This window comes from Crinia signifera, chromosome 1 (assembly GCF_055691185.1).
Source record: "Crinia signifera chromosome 1, ASM5569118v1, whole genome shotgun sequence".
NCBI classification, from domain to species: Eukaryota; Metazoa; Chordata; class Amphibia; order Anura; family Myobatrachidae; genus Crinia; species Crinia signifera.
The window spans coordinates 305,197,168-305,211,569 of NC_139217.1; the positions used below are offsets into that span (position 1 = coordinate 305,197,168).

Here is a 14,402-nt window from a genome sequence, read left to right on the forward strand (position 1 = left end):
GGGCATTTATGTATCTGGCTCTGTGGGGTATTTATGTATCTGGCACTGTGGGGGTATTTATGTATCTGGCACTGTGGGGGCATTTATGTACATGGCACTGAGGGGGATTTATGCATCTGGCACTGTTGGGGCATTTATGTACCTGGCACTGTGGGGGCAATGTATCTGGAACTGTGGGGGTATTTATGTATCTGGCACTGTGTGGGTATTTATGTATCTGGCACTGTGGGGGCATTTATGTACCTGGCACTGTGGGGGCATTTATGTATCCGGCACTGTGGGGGTATTTATGTATCTGGCACTGTGGGTGTATTTATGTATCTGGCACTGTGGGGGCATTTATGTACATAGCACTGTGGGGCATTTATGCATCTGGCACTGTTGGGGCATTTATGTACCTGGCACTGTGGGGGCAATGTATCTGGCACTGTGGGGGTATTTATGTATCTGGCACTGTGGGGGCATTTATGTACATGGCACTGTGGGGCATTTATGCATCTGGCACTGTGGGTGCATTTATGTACCTGGCACTGTGGGGGCATATATGTATCGGGCACTGCTAGGGTGCATATCATGTTTATTTGGCACTGTGGGGGGCACATCATGTTTATCTGGCACTGCTGGGGGACACATCATGTCTGCCTGGCATTGCTGGGGGGGGGGGGGGGGATTTCATGTCTAGCTGGCACTGCTGGGGGGGCATATCATGTCCAACTGGCACTGCTGAAGGTCATATGATGTTTAGCTGGCACTGCTGGGGGGCATATCATGTAACTGGCACTGCCAGGAGCATACCATGTGCAGCTGGCACTGCTGGGGCATATCATCTGTAGCTGACACTGCTGGAAGGTATATCATGTGTAGCTGGCACTGCTGGGGGTATATTATGTGTAGCCGGCAATGCTATTTCTTCTAATTTTAAGAGAAAAAAATATATTAAATATGTCGATATTTGTTATATGTATTATATTTGATTAAAAAAGCTGATGGTGTGCCTTGGCAATTTTAAAATCTTGTTTAGTATGCCACGAGTTTAAAAAGAGAATAAATTCCAGGGGTAATGACAGAAAATTCAGCAGGGTGAAGAGAGCACATTGAGCAGGATAGGAGTAATGGGAATACACATGGGGTGACAATGGTAAGTGATCTGAGCAATGTCGATCGATAAGATCGCTCAGCAAGATCGCTCAGCACACATCGATGTGTCAGTGCTGTGTGCTGAGCTATCTGATGTGTCAGTGCTGTGTACTGAGCTATCTGTCAGGGTCGGTGCTCACCCCGCCACTTAGCTCCGCGGGGGGGGGGGGGGGGGAGATGCCACAGCACATCACATCACTTCCCGGGGGGAGAGAGAGTGATGGAGCAGCATATCACTCCATGGGGGGGGGGGGGGATTAGAGATGTGGCAATAGCAGCAGCTTCGGGTGGGCAGTGGGGTTCAGTGGTGTGTGGGCTGCTGCTGCTCACTCCCGCCCTCCAGTGGCCGGCGCCCTAGGCAAATGCCTAAAGCTGCCTAGTGGTGGCACCGGCCCTGGTGATGGCGGAGCCAGGGCAGCCGAGAGGAATGCCGGGCCCCGGTAAAATTTTGAGGGCGTGGCCTAAGTGTGTGTGTGGCGTGGGCACCTCCCACACTTAGGCCACGCCCCCACAATGTTTAGAGGAGGGTGAAAGAAAACTCTAAAAACTGTGAACTCAGCAGCAGCACACACCTACAGCATGTGCGGTGCTGACAGCAGGCTCAGCATGACCTCTCACGCTGTCATTGAGACACTCATGCTGAGCCTGCTGTCAGCACAGCACATGCTGTAGAAGTGTGTGCTACTGTTGCTACCTGGGAGGGACGGAGGGGGAAAGGAGGGGTCGACCAGGGCCCCTGCGGGGCCCCTTCAGCAAGCCTGGGCCCGGGTAATTAGTACCCTCTCCCCCCCTCTCTCGGCTCCCCTGGGCGGAGCCTGGGGTCGTGCATCGCTATGGCCCCTACAACCAGTGATGTTGGGGCATTTCCTAAGTGATCTAGTGAGATTGCTTAAAAAATGCCCTGAAATTGCCCCGTGTGTAGGCCCCTTAAAAGAAAATACAGCAGGGAAAGAGATGGAAGTATCGCCTAAAAAGTGGCTAGACACATAAATACAACTACACGTAGACCAGACTTGTCCAACCTTCGGCCCTCCAGCTGTTGTGAAACTATACATACCAGCATGCCTTGCTATAGTTTTAGCATTACCTAATAGCAAAACTGTGGCAACGCATGATGGGACTTATAGCTGCACATCAGCTGGAGGGCCGAAGGTTGGACAAGCCGGACTTAGACAATACTCAGGCTTAATAGTATATTATTACATATTATTCCATTACACTGATGGAAACAGTATTGGATTGGATTACCTACTATAAGTTAAAGAAAATGGAAAACCACATTAATGTAATGGTGATTTATAAGCATTGCCAGCGTGGTATTATTCGTAACCCTGACTGGGCTGAAGAAAAGGAAGAATGATTGTGTTGTGAGAAAATAGGTCAGCAGACTTTAGGATCTATGTTCTTGGCCTTTGAAAGAGATCAAGTGGATTCAGAAAAGTTACCAATCAACCTGCTCCAGTTTACAAACATGGGCTGTAACATGGCAGTTAGGAGCTGGTTGGCTGGTAGTTTATCACTCTCCAAGGCTTAGTACATAGACCCCATAATTGAAACTGGTATAGTGTATTGTTGTCCATGTGAATACTGAAAGTCTGAATGATAGCATAAGCTCTGCTCCCAAAATTTTAGTTTTGGAGGGGGATCGAAGTACCTGAAATTAAAGGGATCTGCCCATGGGTCAATATTCTGTCTCCCCGTGGTGCAAGCTGTTGGGCTGATGGCTGGATCAACAGTGTCTGCTACCTTTCGATTGCCTCTGTGTTTGTGCATGTGTGAGAGAGAAAGATATGTAGTTTCACTAGCTGCCAACAGATGGCAGTGTTTCGGAGACAAACAGACACTAGACACACACACACACACACACAAATATATATATATATATATATATATATAGATAGATAGATAGATAGATAGATGAGGAAATATGGCATCACTCCAGGAATTTAAATAGTGCAAAAATGTATTGGGGTCAACAGCGTTTCAGGCCAGGGCCCGTCATCAGGACGAAACACCGTTGACCCCAATACATTTTTTAACTATTTGAATTCCTGGAGTGACGCCCTATTTCCTCATCTGTACATTGGTGTACCTGGATGGTACACTTGGGAAGGCACCCAGGCCAGTTATTTAGATTTATCCCTATCGCTTCTAAGAGTGCCGGTCATTGGAAGGTATATTTATATATATATATATATGGATAGCAGTTGTGAGTTGGCGCCCTTTTTTATGCCTTTAAGTACTGGGTCTCTATTAGCCTTTGATGAATAATAACGTGGATAAGAGTAAAGTCCAAAACTTTGAAAATATTTATTAAAAGGTCTTTAAAACCACTTAGTAGTGGTGAATATTCCAGATCATAAAAAGTTTTTCACATTAGCAAACAGATGTTCCCAACGCGTTTCGTCCCTGCAAGGGACTTCATCAGGGGTTTGCTATAAACATAGAAATAAACACTTTGAATAGATGACTGTGCATACATTTTTACAATAATATAACATCAATGGACTCCACTTTTAAACAATCATGATTAAAAATAGACTGGCAAGGTCAACTAAGTAAAACGATTAGTATTTAAAAAGTTTACACGAATAGGGAGGAACAGGTGAAGAACAAATAGGTGAAAGGAAAAAATATATAAATATTGCGATGTTCATCGTGTGTTATAAGTAACACAAAGGTGACGTACCGAACTTATTAGAAACAATTTCCCCGAATCTCGTATGTGGGATAAAACACCAACCAGGAATGGATAGATACCTGATGGAGATAATACACTATTATTAGAATATTATTACACTGTGCATTTGTTTAGTTAGTCCAGATTGTTTAAGGGGACAGTTCTTTTCATTATGGTGATTTTCAATGGGGCCCCTCTACCACTGAACTTACACTCTTATTGGAAAGCTCTCATCCAGTGGTCAATATTGGATCAAGAACTCGTAGTTTCTTGTAAAGGTTATATCGGTGAATTTGCAGCCTGGTAGCTGTGGACATATAAAGATTCAATGACTGTAGATAATTTTAGTGTAATCGCCTTTATAAAGGCCTAGCTACAAACTTATCAAATTTAATTAGAAATATACCTTTAAGGGTTTGGGTGGTTGGAGAGTTCCTCCTATATGATTATCTCCAGTATGGAATTGGTTGAACTAGTAAGACATATTTTCAGTGGAAATTAACTGTCTGTATAAGTAAACAGTCGATTAGAACATAAAAAATGTATGGATGACCCCTATTAACCTATAATCTCTGATATAGATTTTTATTTAGCGGTCCGCCTAAGCGTTTAAAATAAATAGGTTAATTTTTTCAACTACTATCGGTATCATACTATGTGCCAGATGAATACAATTTTTACCAAGATTCAGGGATTTGATATTTGTGTTTAGAATTTAATGGTCCCCTTATCGAGGGATAGCCCCTATTCTCCAGAATACCGGGTAATCGACTCACGAGGTGTCTCCCTTAATTAGACCTGTCAGGTCCCAACAGAGAAAAGTTCCAAGATGACATACATACCAATAAAATCAATTATAACCCGCATACAAATTGCAGTTTTTTGTTCCGCAAATGGTTCTCACTGTCTGGTAGAGAAATAAATCATCTTAGATCATTTTATAATTTAAATACATTGAACATGACTTGTCAACAATTACAGTCTTAAATCTCCAAAAATAGCGAGAGAAAAAAAAAAAAAAAAAAAGTTCTTTTTTTTTTTTAATAATACATATACATCAAGTCTAAGTGTTTACCCCTTAGAAGCATTTTGATAGCTATAGCAAAGTTCAGCCCATTAAATACAAATTTCATCAAATAGCAGTTTAACTTACCCTTTTGGAGGTGTGTACCGGTGAAAGGCTCAGTGGGAATGGTGCTGCCATATCATCCAGCTTAGGTATATATAGGGCAACACCATGACATCACTTCCTGTGATATTCACTAATTATTTAATTAATTGGTGTAAGGGTTATCTGGTTCATGGAGTTAATTTTCACATCTAGGTAACCTCTAATAATCCCTGTCATTATATGGTCCCAATGTTTGATGAATACTAGTAATGTTTGCTGTGTTTGAATGTTTTTTTTTTTTTTTTTTTTTTGTGGTCATTATCAGTGTTACTTATAACATCTATGTTTTAGTGCTTCAAATTGATTGATAGGTCCTTATTATAGACGTGAGGCTATTACGATGTATATAGTCATACTTAATTTTATAATGGACTTGTGATAAATATCTAATACATAGTGTTATTCTTAATTGATGGACTATATTCCCTCCTACTTAAAAGTGCTTAATATGTGTACCATTATATCTTTAATTGATATTGAAACTTAGTGTTAAGATCCATGATTATAATTAGTGCATTTTTTTTTTTTTTTTTTTTTTTTTAGTGCATTATAATTATAATAATTAGTGCATTTTTTTTTTTTAATATATACTAAGTGCTATTCTGTGACTGTATTATAGTAGCTATTTCACTCATCAATTTATTGATTGAGATAAGGACTCTTGTTCTGTGTCTAAATTTATAGTTAATTAAAGTGGAAATTTAAGTATTGGAGTTTACAGAACTAGACTCAATTGGGGAAAGGTTAATGTGTCGAACTTTGCGTTTGCATTAACAAATTATGCTCCTGTACAATCTAAATCATCATATTTGTCAGGCTACCTATACTCTGTTAATAAATTCCAATTCACAATTTTATAATTCATAACAAGAAACCCCCTATGACATCAATCACCTCTCCAGGTAGAGGCCTAAAGAAACGAAACTATGTCAATATTTTCATTCAAGCCTTTAGGGCTTAAGGTATCCAATTGGAATATCCAAAAGGACTCCCTTCTTGATAGGAAGAGATCTCTATCACCTCCCCTGTCGTCTGGTTTAATATGTTCCAAGACCATGAATCTCAAACTTTCGACTCTAGAGTTGTGTTTCAATTGGAAATGTCGGGGGAGGCTGTGATTCTGTAGTTTGTTCTTTATGTTTCTTAGGTGCTCTTGAACTCGGATCTTCACACTTCGTTTGGTTTTACCAACATAGAGCATGTTGCACCCACATCTGATCAAATAGATGACATAGTTAGATTCACAGGTAATCGCATCTTTAACTTTAGCTATGGAGGTGTAATTTTTTTCCTTTTCGATATGCTTACAACAAATGCATCGGTTGCAGGGAGTGATCCCACTCCTTTTTTTAAGGAAACCACTTTCTCTTTGGATTTTCTCCACTGGTTTCAATCTGCTGGGGGCCAGAATGTTCTTAAGGTTTGAGGCTTTCCTGTATGTAACTGTTGGTTTTGGAGGGAGATGGGGGCCCAGTACTGGATCTTTAAGCAAGAGATGCCAGTGCTTTTGGAGGCATTTCTTTATTTTCATATTCTCCTGATTGAAATTGGTAATGAAAGGTCTTCGCTGGTTGATACTACAAGATGTAGGTGTTTTTTCTTCCAATAGGGGTTCTCTTGGTAGTGCAAATACCTTCTTTTGATCTTGTGTAATCTTGTGCTCGTTGTAACCTTTTTCCTTGAATTGCGTCTTGAGGATGTTGGATTGGGTCCAATAGGTGTCATCTGTGCTGCAATTCTTCCTAATTCTAAGGAATTGGGAGTAGGGAACATTCTCCTTCCAAAGAGGTAAATGACAACTCTCTGAAGGTATGTAACTATTGACGTCAGTGTCTTTGAAATAGGTTTTCGTGATGATCACATTTTCATTGCTAATTTCAAAAACTATGTCTAGATAATCAATCTTGTTGGGATCACATTTGAAAGTGAATCTCAAATTGTAGGGATTTGACTGAATCTCCATCATAAACTTTTCTATGCTCAATAAATCACCCTTCCAGATCACAATGAGGTCATCAATATATCTCTTGTAGAAACATATGTTAGGATGTTTGAAATGGTCTCCTTCATACATATGGTTCTCTTCCCAGTCATTCATGAATATATTAGCATACGATGGGGCAAATTTAGTCCCCATCGCTGTACCTCGGTTTTGTATATAAAAGACACCTTCGAACTCAAAATAATTGTGGTGTAGAATAAATTCTATCCCCGATGTTAGAAATTGGCACTCATTTGGTTTGACTGTGTAGTCGTTGGACAGGATTTTGGTAACAGCTTCGAGGCCCTTGTTATGGGGGATAGATGTATATAAGGCCTGTACGTCTATGGTCAACCAGTAGTACTCTGGTGACCATTTAAACGTCTTCAAATCCCTCAAGAGGCTTGTTGAATCTTTAAGGTAGGACCTCTGGATTTTTACATACTTTTGTAATCTCAAATCAAGATAGTGGGATAGGTTCGCCGTCAGGGAGTTGATTCCAGCCACTATGGGTCTCCCTGGTGGATGCTGGTTGTCTTTATGCACCTTTGGGAGGTGATAAAAGATGGGAATCTTGGGTTTTTCGACTGCCATATATTCAAATTCTTTCTCGCAAATTATATTATCCTGTCGTGCTTTTCTCAGCATCTTGCAGAGATCCTCCTTGTATAGTGCTGTGGGATCATTTGGGATGACTGAATACGTGGAGGGATCCTCAAGTTGTTTTATTGCTTCGTTGACATAACTGGTTCTATCTTGTATAACAACCGTTCCACCCTTGTCGGCTGTTTTGATGACAATTTCCTTGTTCTTTTTCAGGTTTTTCAAAGCTTGTTGTTCAGAGGGTTGGAGATTTCTGTTGTATCTGTCATTGATGTTTTTCATGCATCTAAAGTCTTCTTTCACTGTTTCGTAGAAGATATCTATGTGGCTACCTCTGGACTCCACTGGGTAATATTTTGAAGGTAGTGCCACAATAGGTTTGGGATCCTGAGAGGAGGGGCCTTCTTTAGTGGGATTTTTGATGAAATGACGTTGTAGAGTTAAGTTGCGAATAAATTTATTAAGATCTATGAAGAGTTGGAACTGGTCGACGTGCTGGTTGGGGGCAAACTTCATCCCCTTCTCTAAAACTGAGATCTCTGGTTGTGAAAGGGTCTTCTCGGATAAATTGAAGATATTGGTTCCTTTTCCAGAAATGTTGGTCGTTTTTTTCTTTTGGGAGAATCGTCGACCTCCTCTACATCCTCTCCTTTTAATGAGCGTTTCCTCCCTTGTGGGGAATCTATTCTGGTGTATAGTTTCTCCTCTCCTTGAAGTCTGGGGAAACCTACTCTCCTCCTTTCTCCTAAAAAAGGTCGTTCTCTGGGGGAACTAGGAGATCTTGGTGCGTATCTTCTAGCTTGTTGGGGGTAGATTTCCCTTCTCGGGGGTGTTCTGGGTCTATATAAGTTGGTATTTCTCCTATCACCATATGATGGAGTTCTGTTGGATCTCCTTCTTCCGTAGTTGGGGACATAATTGGGTTTTCTATGGTAGGGTTGATATCTTTCCCTGTTCTCCATGAATACTTCATTCTGTTCTTCCTGTGGTCTCCGCCCCCTACGGGTAGTGAAGTAGGATCTCTGGTCAGATCTACGGAAATCATTATTAGGTTTTTCATGGACTTTACCGTTCTCATAGTCCCATTTGTCCCTAGCGAACTTCTTTTGTTTGCGAGTGATGATATCACTTTCAAGGGAGTCTAGTTTATGTTGCAAATCGCCAACATCTCTCTGGAAGTCCTCGTCCTTTTCAAACTTCATTAGGGAAGATTCTAATTTGGTTATTTCTTCATCTAATTTTACAAGTTCCTTCTTTCTTTCACTGATAATCAGACCTATTAATTTGGCAGCACCTTCGTCCAATATGTTATTCCAGTTCGCCATGAATTCTTCAGTGACTGTTCCCATAGTGGGGGTTTTGTTTAGTCTTAGACCTCTTGGTATTCTTCCGACTTCAAGGTATTTTTCCAACGTGATAAGGTCATACCAATTTTTCAATTCTTTCGTGGAGATTTTCTCCATATAATTCAGGAGACTGTAATAGTCATCTTCATTTTCAATTAGTTGTTCCATCACCTGTTCATCTTCCGTAAAGATTGATTTGCATTTCTGCGATCTCGTTTTTCTATCCTTAAATAAGGGCATTTCTCTATTATTCTATAAAGGCTGCGTACAAGAGTTACCAACAGTCAAGAAGTATAGAGAACAGACTCTTGTTTCGCGCCACTTATTTGTTTGATATTATACTCTGGCTGCCGTACTCACAAGAACCCCTGTTGGATGGGGGAAAGAAGAATATGGATAGCAGTTGTGAGTTGGCGCCCTTTTTTATGCCTTTAAGTACTGGGTCTCTACTACCCTCTGAACAACAAGCTTTGAAAAACCTGAAAAAGAACAAGGAAATTGTCATCAAAACAGCCGACAAGGGTGGAGCGGTTGTTATACAAGATAGAACCAGTTATGTCAATGAAGCAATAAAACAACTTGAGGATCCCTCCACGTATTCAGTCATCCCAAATGATCCCACAGCACTATACAAGGAGGATCTCTGCAAGATGCTGAGAAAAGCACGACAGGATAATATAATTTGCGAGAAAGAATTTGAATATATGGCAGTCGAAAAACCCAAGATTCCCATCTTTTATCACCTCCCAAAGGTGCATAAAGACAACCAGCATCCACCAGGGAGACCCATAGTGGCTGGAATCAACTCCCTGACGGCGAACCTATCCCACTATCTTGATTTGAGATTACAAAAGTATGTAAAAATCCAGAGGTCCTACCTTAAAGATTCAACAAGCCTCTTGAGGGATTTGAAGACGTTTAAATGGTCACCAGAGTACTACTGGTTGACCATAGACGTACAGGCCTTATATACATCTATCCCCCATAACAAGGGCCTCGAAGCTGTTACCAAAATCCTGTCCAACGACTACACAGTCAAACCAAATGAGTGCCAATTTCTAACATCGGGGATAGAATTTATTCTACACCACAATTATTTTGAGTTCGAAGGTGTCTTTTATATACAAAACCGAGGTACAGCGATGGGGACTAAATTTGCCCCATCGTATGCTAATATATTCATGAATGACTGGGAAGAGAACCATATGTATGAAGGAGACCATTTCAAACATCCTAACATATGTTTCTACAAGAGATATATTGATGACCTCATTGTGATCTGGAAGGGTGATTTATTGAGCATAGAAAAGTTTATGATGGAGATTCAGTCAAATCCCTACAATTTGAGATTCACTTTCAAATGTGATCCCAACAAGATTGATTATCTAGACATAGTTTTTGAAATTAGCAATGAAAATGTGATCATCACGAAAACCTATTTCAAAGACACTGACGTCAATAGTTACATACCTTCAGAGAGTTGTCATTTACCTCTTTGGAAGGAGAATGTTCCCTACTCCCAATTCCTTAGAATTAGGAAGAATTGCAGCACAGATGACACCTATTGGACCCAATCCAACATCCTCAAGACGCAATTCAAGGAAAAAGGTTACAACGAGCACAAGATTACACAAGATCAAAAGAAGGTATTTGCACTACCAAGAGAACCCCTATTGGAAGAAAAAACACCTACATCTTGTAGTATCAACCAGCGAAGACCTTTCATTACCAATTTCAATCAGGAGAATATGAAAATAAAGAAATGCCTCCAAAAGCACTGGCATCTCTTGCTTAAAGATCCAGTACTGGGCCTTCATCTCCCTCCAAAACCAACAGTTACATACAGGAAAGCCTCAAACCTTAAGAACATTCTGGCCCCCAGCAGATTGAAACCAGTGGAGAAAATCCAAAGAGAAAGTGGTTTCCTTAAAAAAAGGAGTGGGATCACTCCCCGCAACCGATGCATTTGTTGTAAGCATATCGAAAAGGAAAAAAATTACACCTCCATAGCTAAAGTTAAAGATGCGATTACCTGTGAATCTAACTATGTCATCTATTTGATCAGATGTGGGTGCAACATGCTCTATGTTGGTAAAACCAAACGAAGTGTGAAGATCCGAGTTCAAGAGCACCTAAGAAACATAAAGAACAAACTACAGAATCACAGCCTCCCCCGAAATTTCCAATTGAAACACAACTCTAGAGTCGAAAGTTTGAGATTCATGGTCTTGGAACATATTAAACCAGACGACAGGGGAGGTGATAGAGATCTCTTCCTATCAAGAAGGGAGTCCTTTTGGATATTCCAATTGGATACCTTAAGCCCTAAAGGCTTGAATGAAAATATTGACATAGTTTCGTTTCTTTAGGCCTCTACCTGGAGAGGTGATTGATGTCATAGTGGGTTTCTTGTTATGAATTATAAAATTGTGAATTGGAATTTATTAACAGAGTATAGGTAGCCTGACAAATATGATGATTTAGATTGTACAGGAGCATAATTTGTTAATGCAAACGCAAAGTTCGACACATTAACCTTTCCCCAATTGAGTCTAGTTCTGTAAACTCCAATACTTAAATTTCCACTTTAATTAACTATAAATTTAGACACAGGACAAGAGTCCTTATCTCAATCAATAAATTGATGAGTGAAATAGCTACTATAATACAGTCACAGAATAGCACTTAGTATATATAAAAAAAAAAAAAATGCACTAATTATTATAATTATAATGCACTAAAAAAAAAAAAAAAAAAAATGCACTAATTATAATCATGGATCTTAACACTAAGTTTCAATATCAATTAAAGATATAATGGTACACATATTAAGCACTTTTAAGTAGGAGGGAATATAGTCCATCAATAAAGAATAACACTATGTATTAGATATTTATCACAAGTCCATTATAAAATTAAGTATGACTATATACATCATAATAGCCTCACGTCTATAATAAGGACCTATCAATCAATTTGAAGCACTAAAACATAGATGTTATAAGTAACACTGATAATGACCACAAAAAAAAAAAAAAAAAAAAAACATTCAAACACAGCAAACATTACTAGTATTCATCAAACATTGGGACCATATAATGACAGGGATTATTAGAGGTTACCTAGATGTGAAAATTAACTCCATGAACCAGATAACCCTTACACCAATTAATTAAATAATTAGTGAATATCACAGGAAGTGATGTCATGGTGTTGCCCTATATATACCTAAGCTGGATGATATGGCAGCACCATTCCCACTGAGCCTTTCACCGGTACACACCTCCAAAAGGGTAAGTTAAACTGCTATTTGATGAAATTTGTATTTAATGGGCTGAACTTTGCTATAGCTATCAAAATGCTTCTAAGGGGTAAACACTTAGACTTGATGTATATGTATTATTAAAAAAAAAAAAAGAACTTTTTTTTTTTTTTTTTTTCTCTCGCTATTTTTGGAGATTTAAGACTGTAATTGTTGACAAGTCATGTTCAATGTATTTAAATTATAAAATGATCTAAGATGATTTATTTCTCTACCAGACAGTGAGAACCATTTGCGGAACAAAAAACTGCAATTTGTATGCGGGTTATAATTGATTTTATTGGTATGTATGTCATCTTGGAACTTTTCTCTGTTGGGACCTGACAGGTCTAATTAAGGGAGACACCTCGTGAGTCGATTACCCGGTATTCTGGAGAATAGGGGCTATCCCTCGATAAGGGGACCATTAAATTCTAAACACAAATATCAAATCCCTGAATCTTGGTAAAAATTGTATTCATCTGGCACATAGTATGATACCGATAGTAGTTGAAAAAATTAACCTATTTATTTTAAACGCTTAGGCGGACCGCTAAATAAAAATCTATATCAGAGATTATAGGTTAATAGGGGTCATCCATACATTTTTTATGTTCTAATCGACTGTTTACTTATACAGACAGTTAATTTCCACTGAAAATATGTCTTACTAGTTCAACCAATTCCATACTGGAGATAATCATATAGGAGGAACTCTCCAACCACCCAAACCCTTAAAGGTATATTTCTAATTAAATTTGATAAGTTTGTAGCTAGGCCTTTATAAAGGCGATTACACTAAAATTATCTACAGTCATTGAATCTTTATATGTCCACAGCTACCAGGCTGCAAATTCACCGATATAACCTTTACAAGAAACTACGAGTTCTTGATCCAATATTGACCACTGGATGAGAGCTTTCCAATAAGAGTGTAAGTTCAGTGGTAGAGGGGCCCCATTGAAATTCACCATAATGAAAAGAACTGTCCCCTTAAACAATCTGGACTAACTAAACAAATGCACAGTGTAATAATATTCTAATAATAGTGTATTATCTCCATCAGGTATCTATCCATTCCTGGTTGGTGTTTTATCCCACATACGAGATTCGGGGAAATTGTTTCTAATAAGTTCGGTACGTCACCTTTGTGTTACTTATAACACACGATGAACATCGCAATATTTATATATTTTTTCCTTTCACCTATTTGTTCTTCACCTGTTCCTCCCTATTCGTGTAAACTTTTTAAATACTAATCGTTTTACTTAGTTGACCTTGCCAGTCTATTTTTAATCATGATTGTTTAAAAGTGGAGTCCATTGATGTTATATTATTGTAAAAATGTATGCACAGTCATCTATTCAAAGTGTTTATTTCTATGTTTATAGCAAACCCCTGATGAAGTCCCTTGCAGGGACGAAACGCGTTGGGAACATCTGTTTGCTAATGTGAAAAACTTTTTATGATCTGGAATATTCACCACTACTAAGTGGTTTTAAAGACCTTTTAATAAATATTTTCAAAGTTTTGGACTTTACTCTTATCCACGTTATTATTCATCAAAGGCTAATAGAGACCCAGTACTTAAAGGAATAAAAAAGGGCGCCAACTCACAACTGCTATCCATATTCTTCTTTCCCCCATCCAACAGGGGTTCTTGTGAGTACGGCAGCCAGAGTATAATATCAAACAAATAAGTGGCGCGAAACAAGAGTCTGTTCTCTCTATATATATATATATATATATTTTTTTTTTTCTCTTCAGTTCATCATCTTCATCTTCAGATGACAGTCTGTCAGAAGGGGAAAGAGAGAGGCTAATGAAGCAAGTTGAAGAAAAGAAAAAAATAATTTCCATTATCAGAAGTAAACCTTGGCGCATATCGAAGAAGCTTGCATTGCTCAAGTATGTTTCTGATCACAGTGATTTCTTTAATTTATCCACCAGTTATTCTAATTGGGGATTGGGTGGTGGCTGGGGAGGGGGTGGTGGCTGGGGATTGGGTGGTGACTGGGGGATGCAGTCACAATCCCGGTGATCGGAATCCCGGTCGTCAAAATCCTGACGCCGGAATCCCGACCGACGAAATCCCGGCACTTTGTCCCTCTGTGGGTGTCTACAACAACCATAGAGGGAGAATAAATTAATGTGCCAAGTGTAGCGAGGCACCGGGCCCACTT

At 39.3% G+C, this 14,402-nt stretch overlaps 1 protein-coding gene and 2 long non-coding RNA genes across 3 annotated transcripts in view; 2 read left to right on the plus strand and 1 right to left on the minus strand.

Annotated features, from left to right (window-relative positions):
• Positions 1-3,407: 3,407 nt before the first annotated feature.
• On the minus strand, positions 3,408-4,804 carry LOC146028963 (uncharacterized). Its single transcript, XR_014455289.1, has 3 exons — positions 4,030-4,804; positions 3,827-3,897; positions 3,408-3,572 (listed from the first exon to the last, which is right to left on the minus strand). It is a non-coding gene; the product is annotated as an uncharacterized LOC146028963 (long non-coding RNA).
• Positions 4,805-12,378: 7,574 nt separating this feature from the next.
• LOC146028974 (uncharacterized) lies at positions 12,379-13,775 on the plus strand. The gene is made up of 3 exons (XR_014455291.1): positions 12,379-13,153; positions 13,286-13,356; positions 13,611-13,775. It is a non-coding gene; the product is annotated as an uncharacterized LOC146028974 (long non-coding RNA).
• Positions 13,776-13,978: 203 nt separating this feature from the next.
• Positions 13,979-14,402, plus strand: part of LOC146075574 (transmembrane channel-like protein 2-A) — a gene marked incomplete at its 5' end in the record, with an annotated part of 49,235 nt that continues 48,811 nt past the window's right edge. Inside the window, one exon of the mRNA XM_083184934.1 lies at positions 13,979-14,127. Coding sequence (XP_083041060.1) covers positions 13,979-14,127 — 149 coding nt within the window. The remainder of the gene's footprint in view (positions 14,128-14,402) is intronic.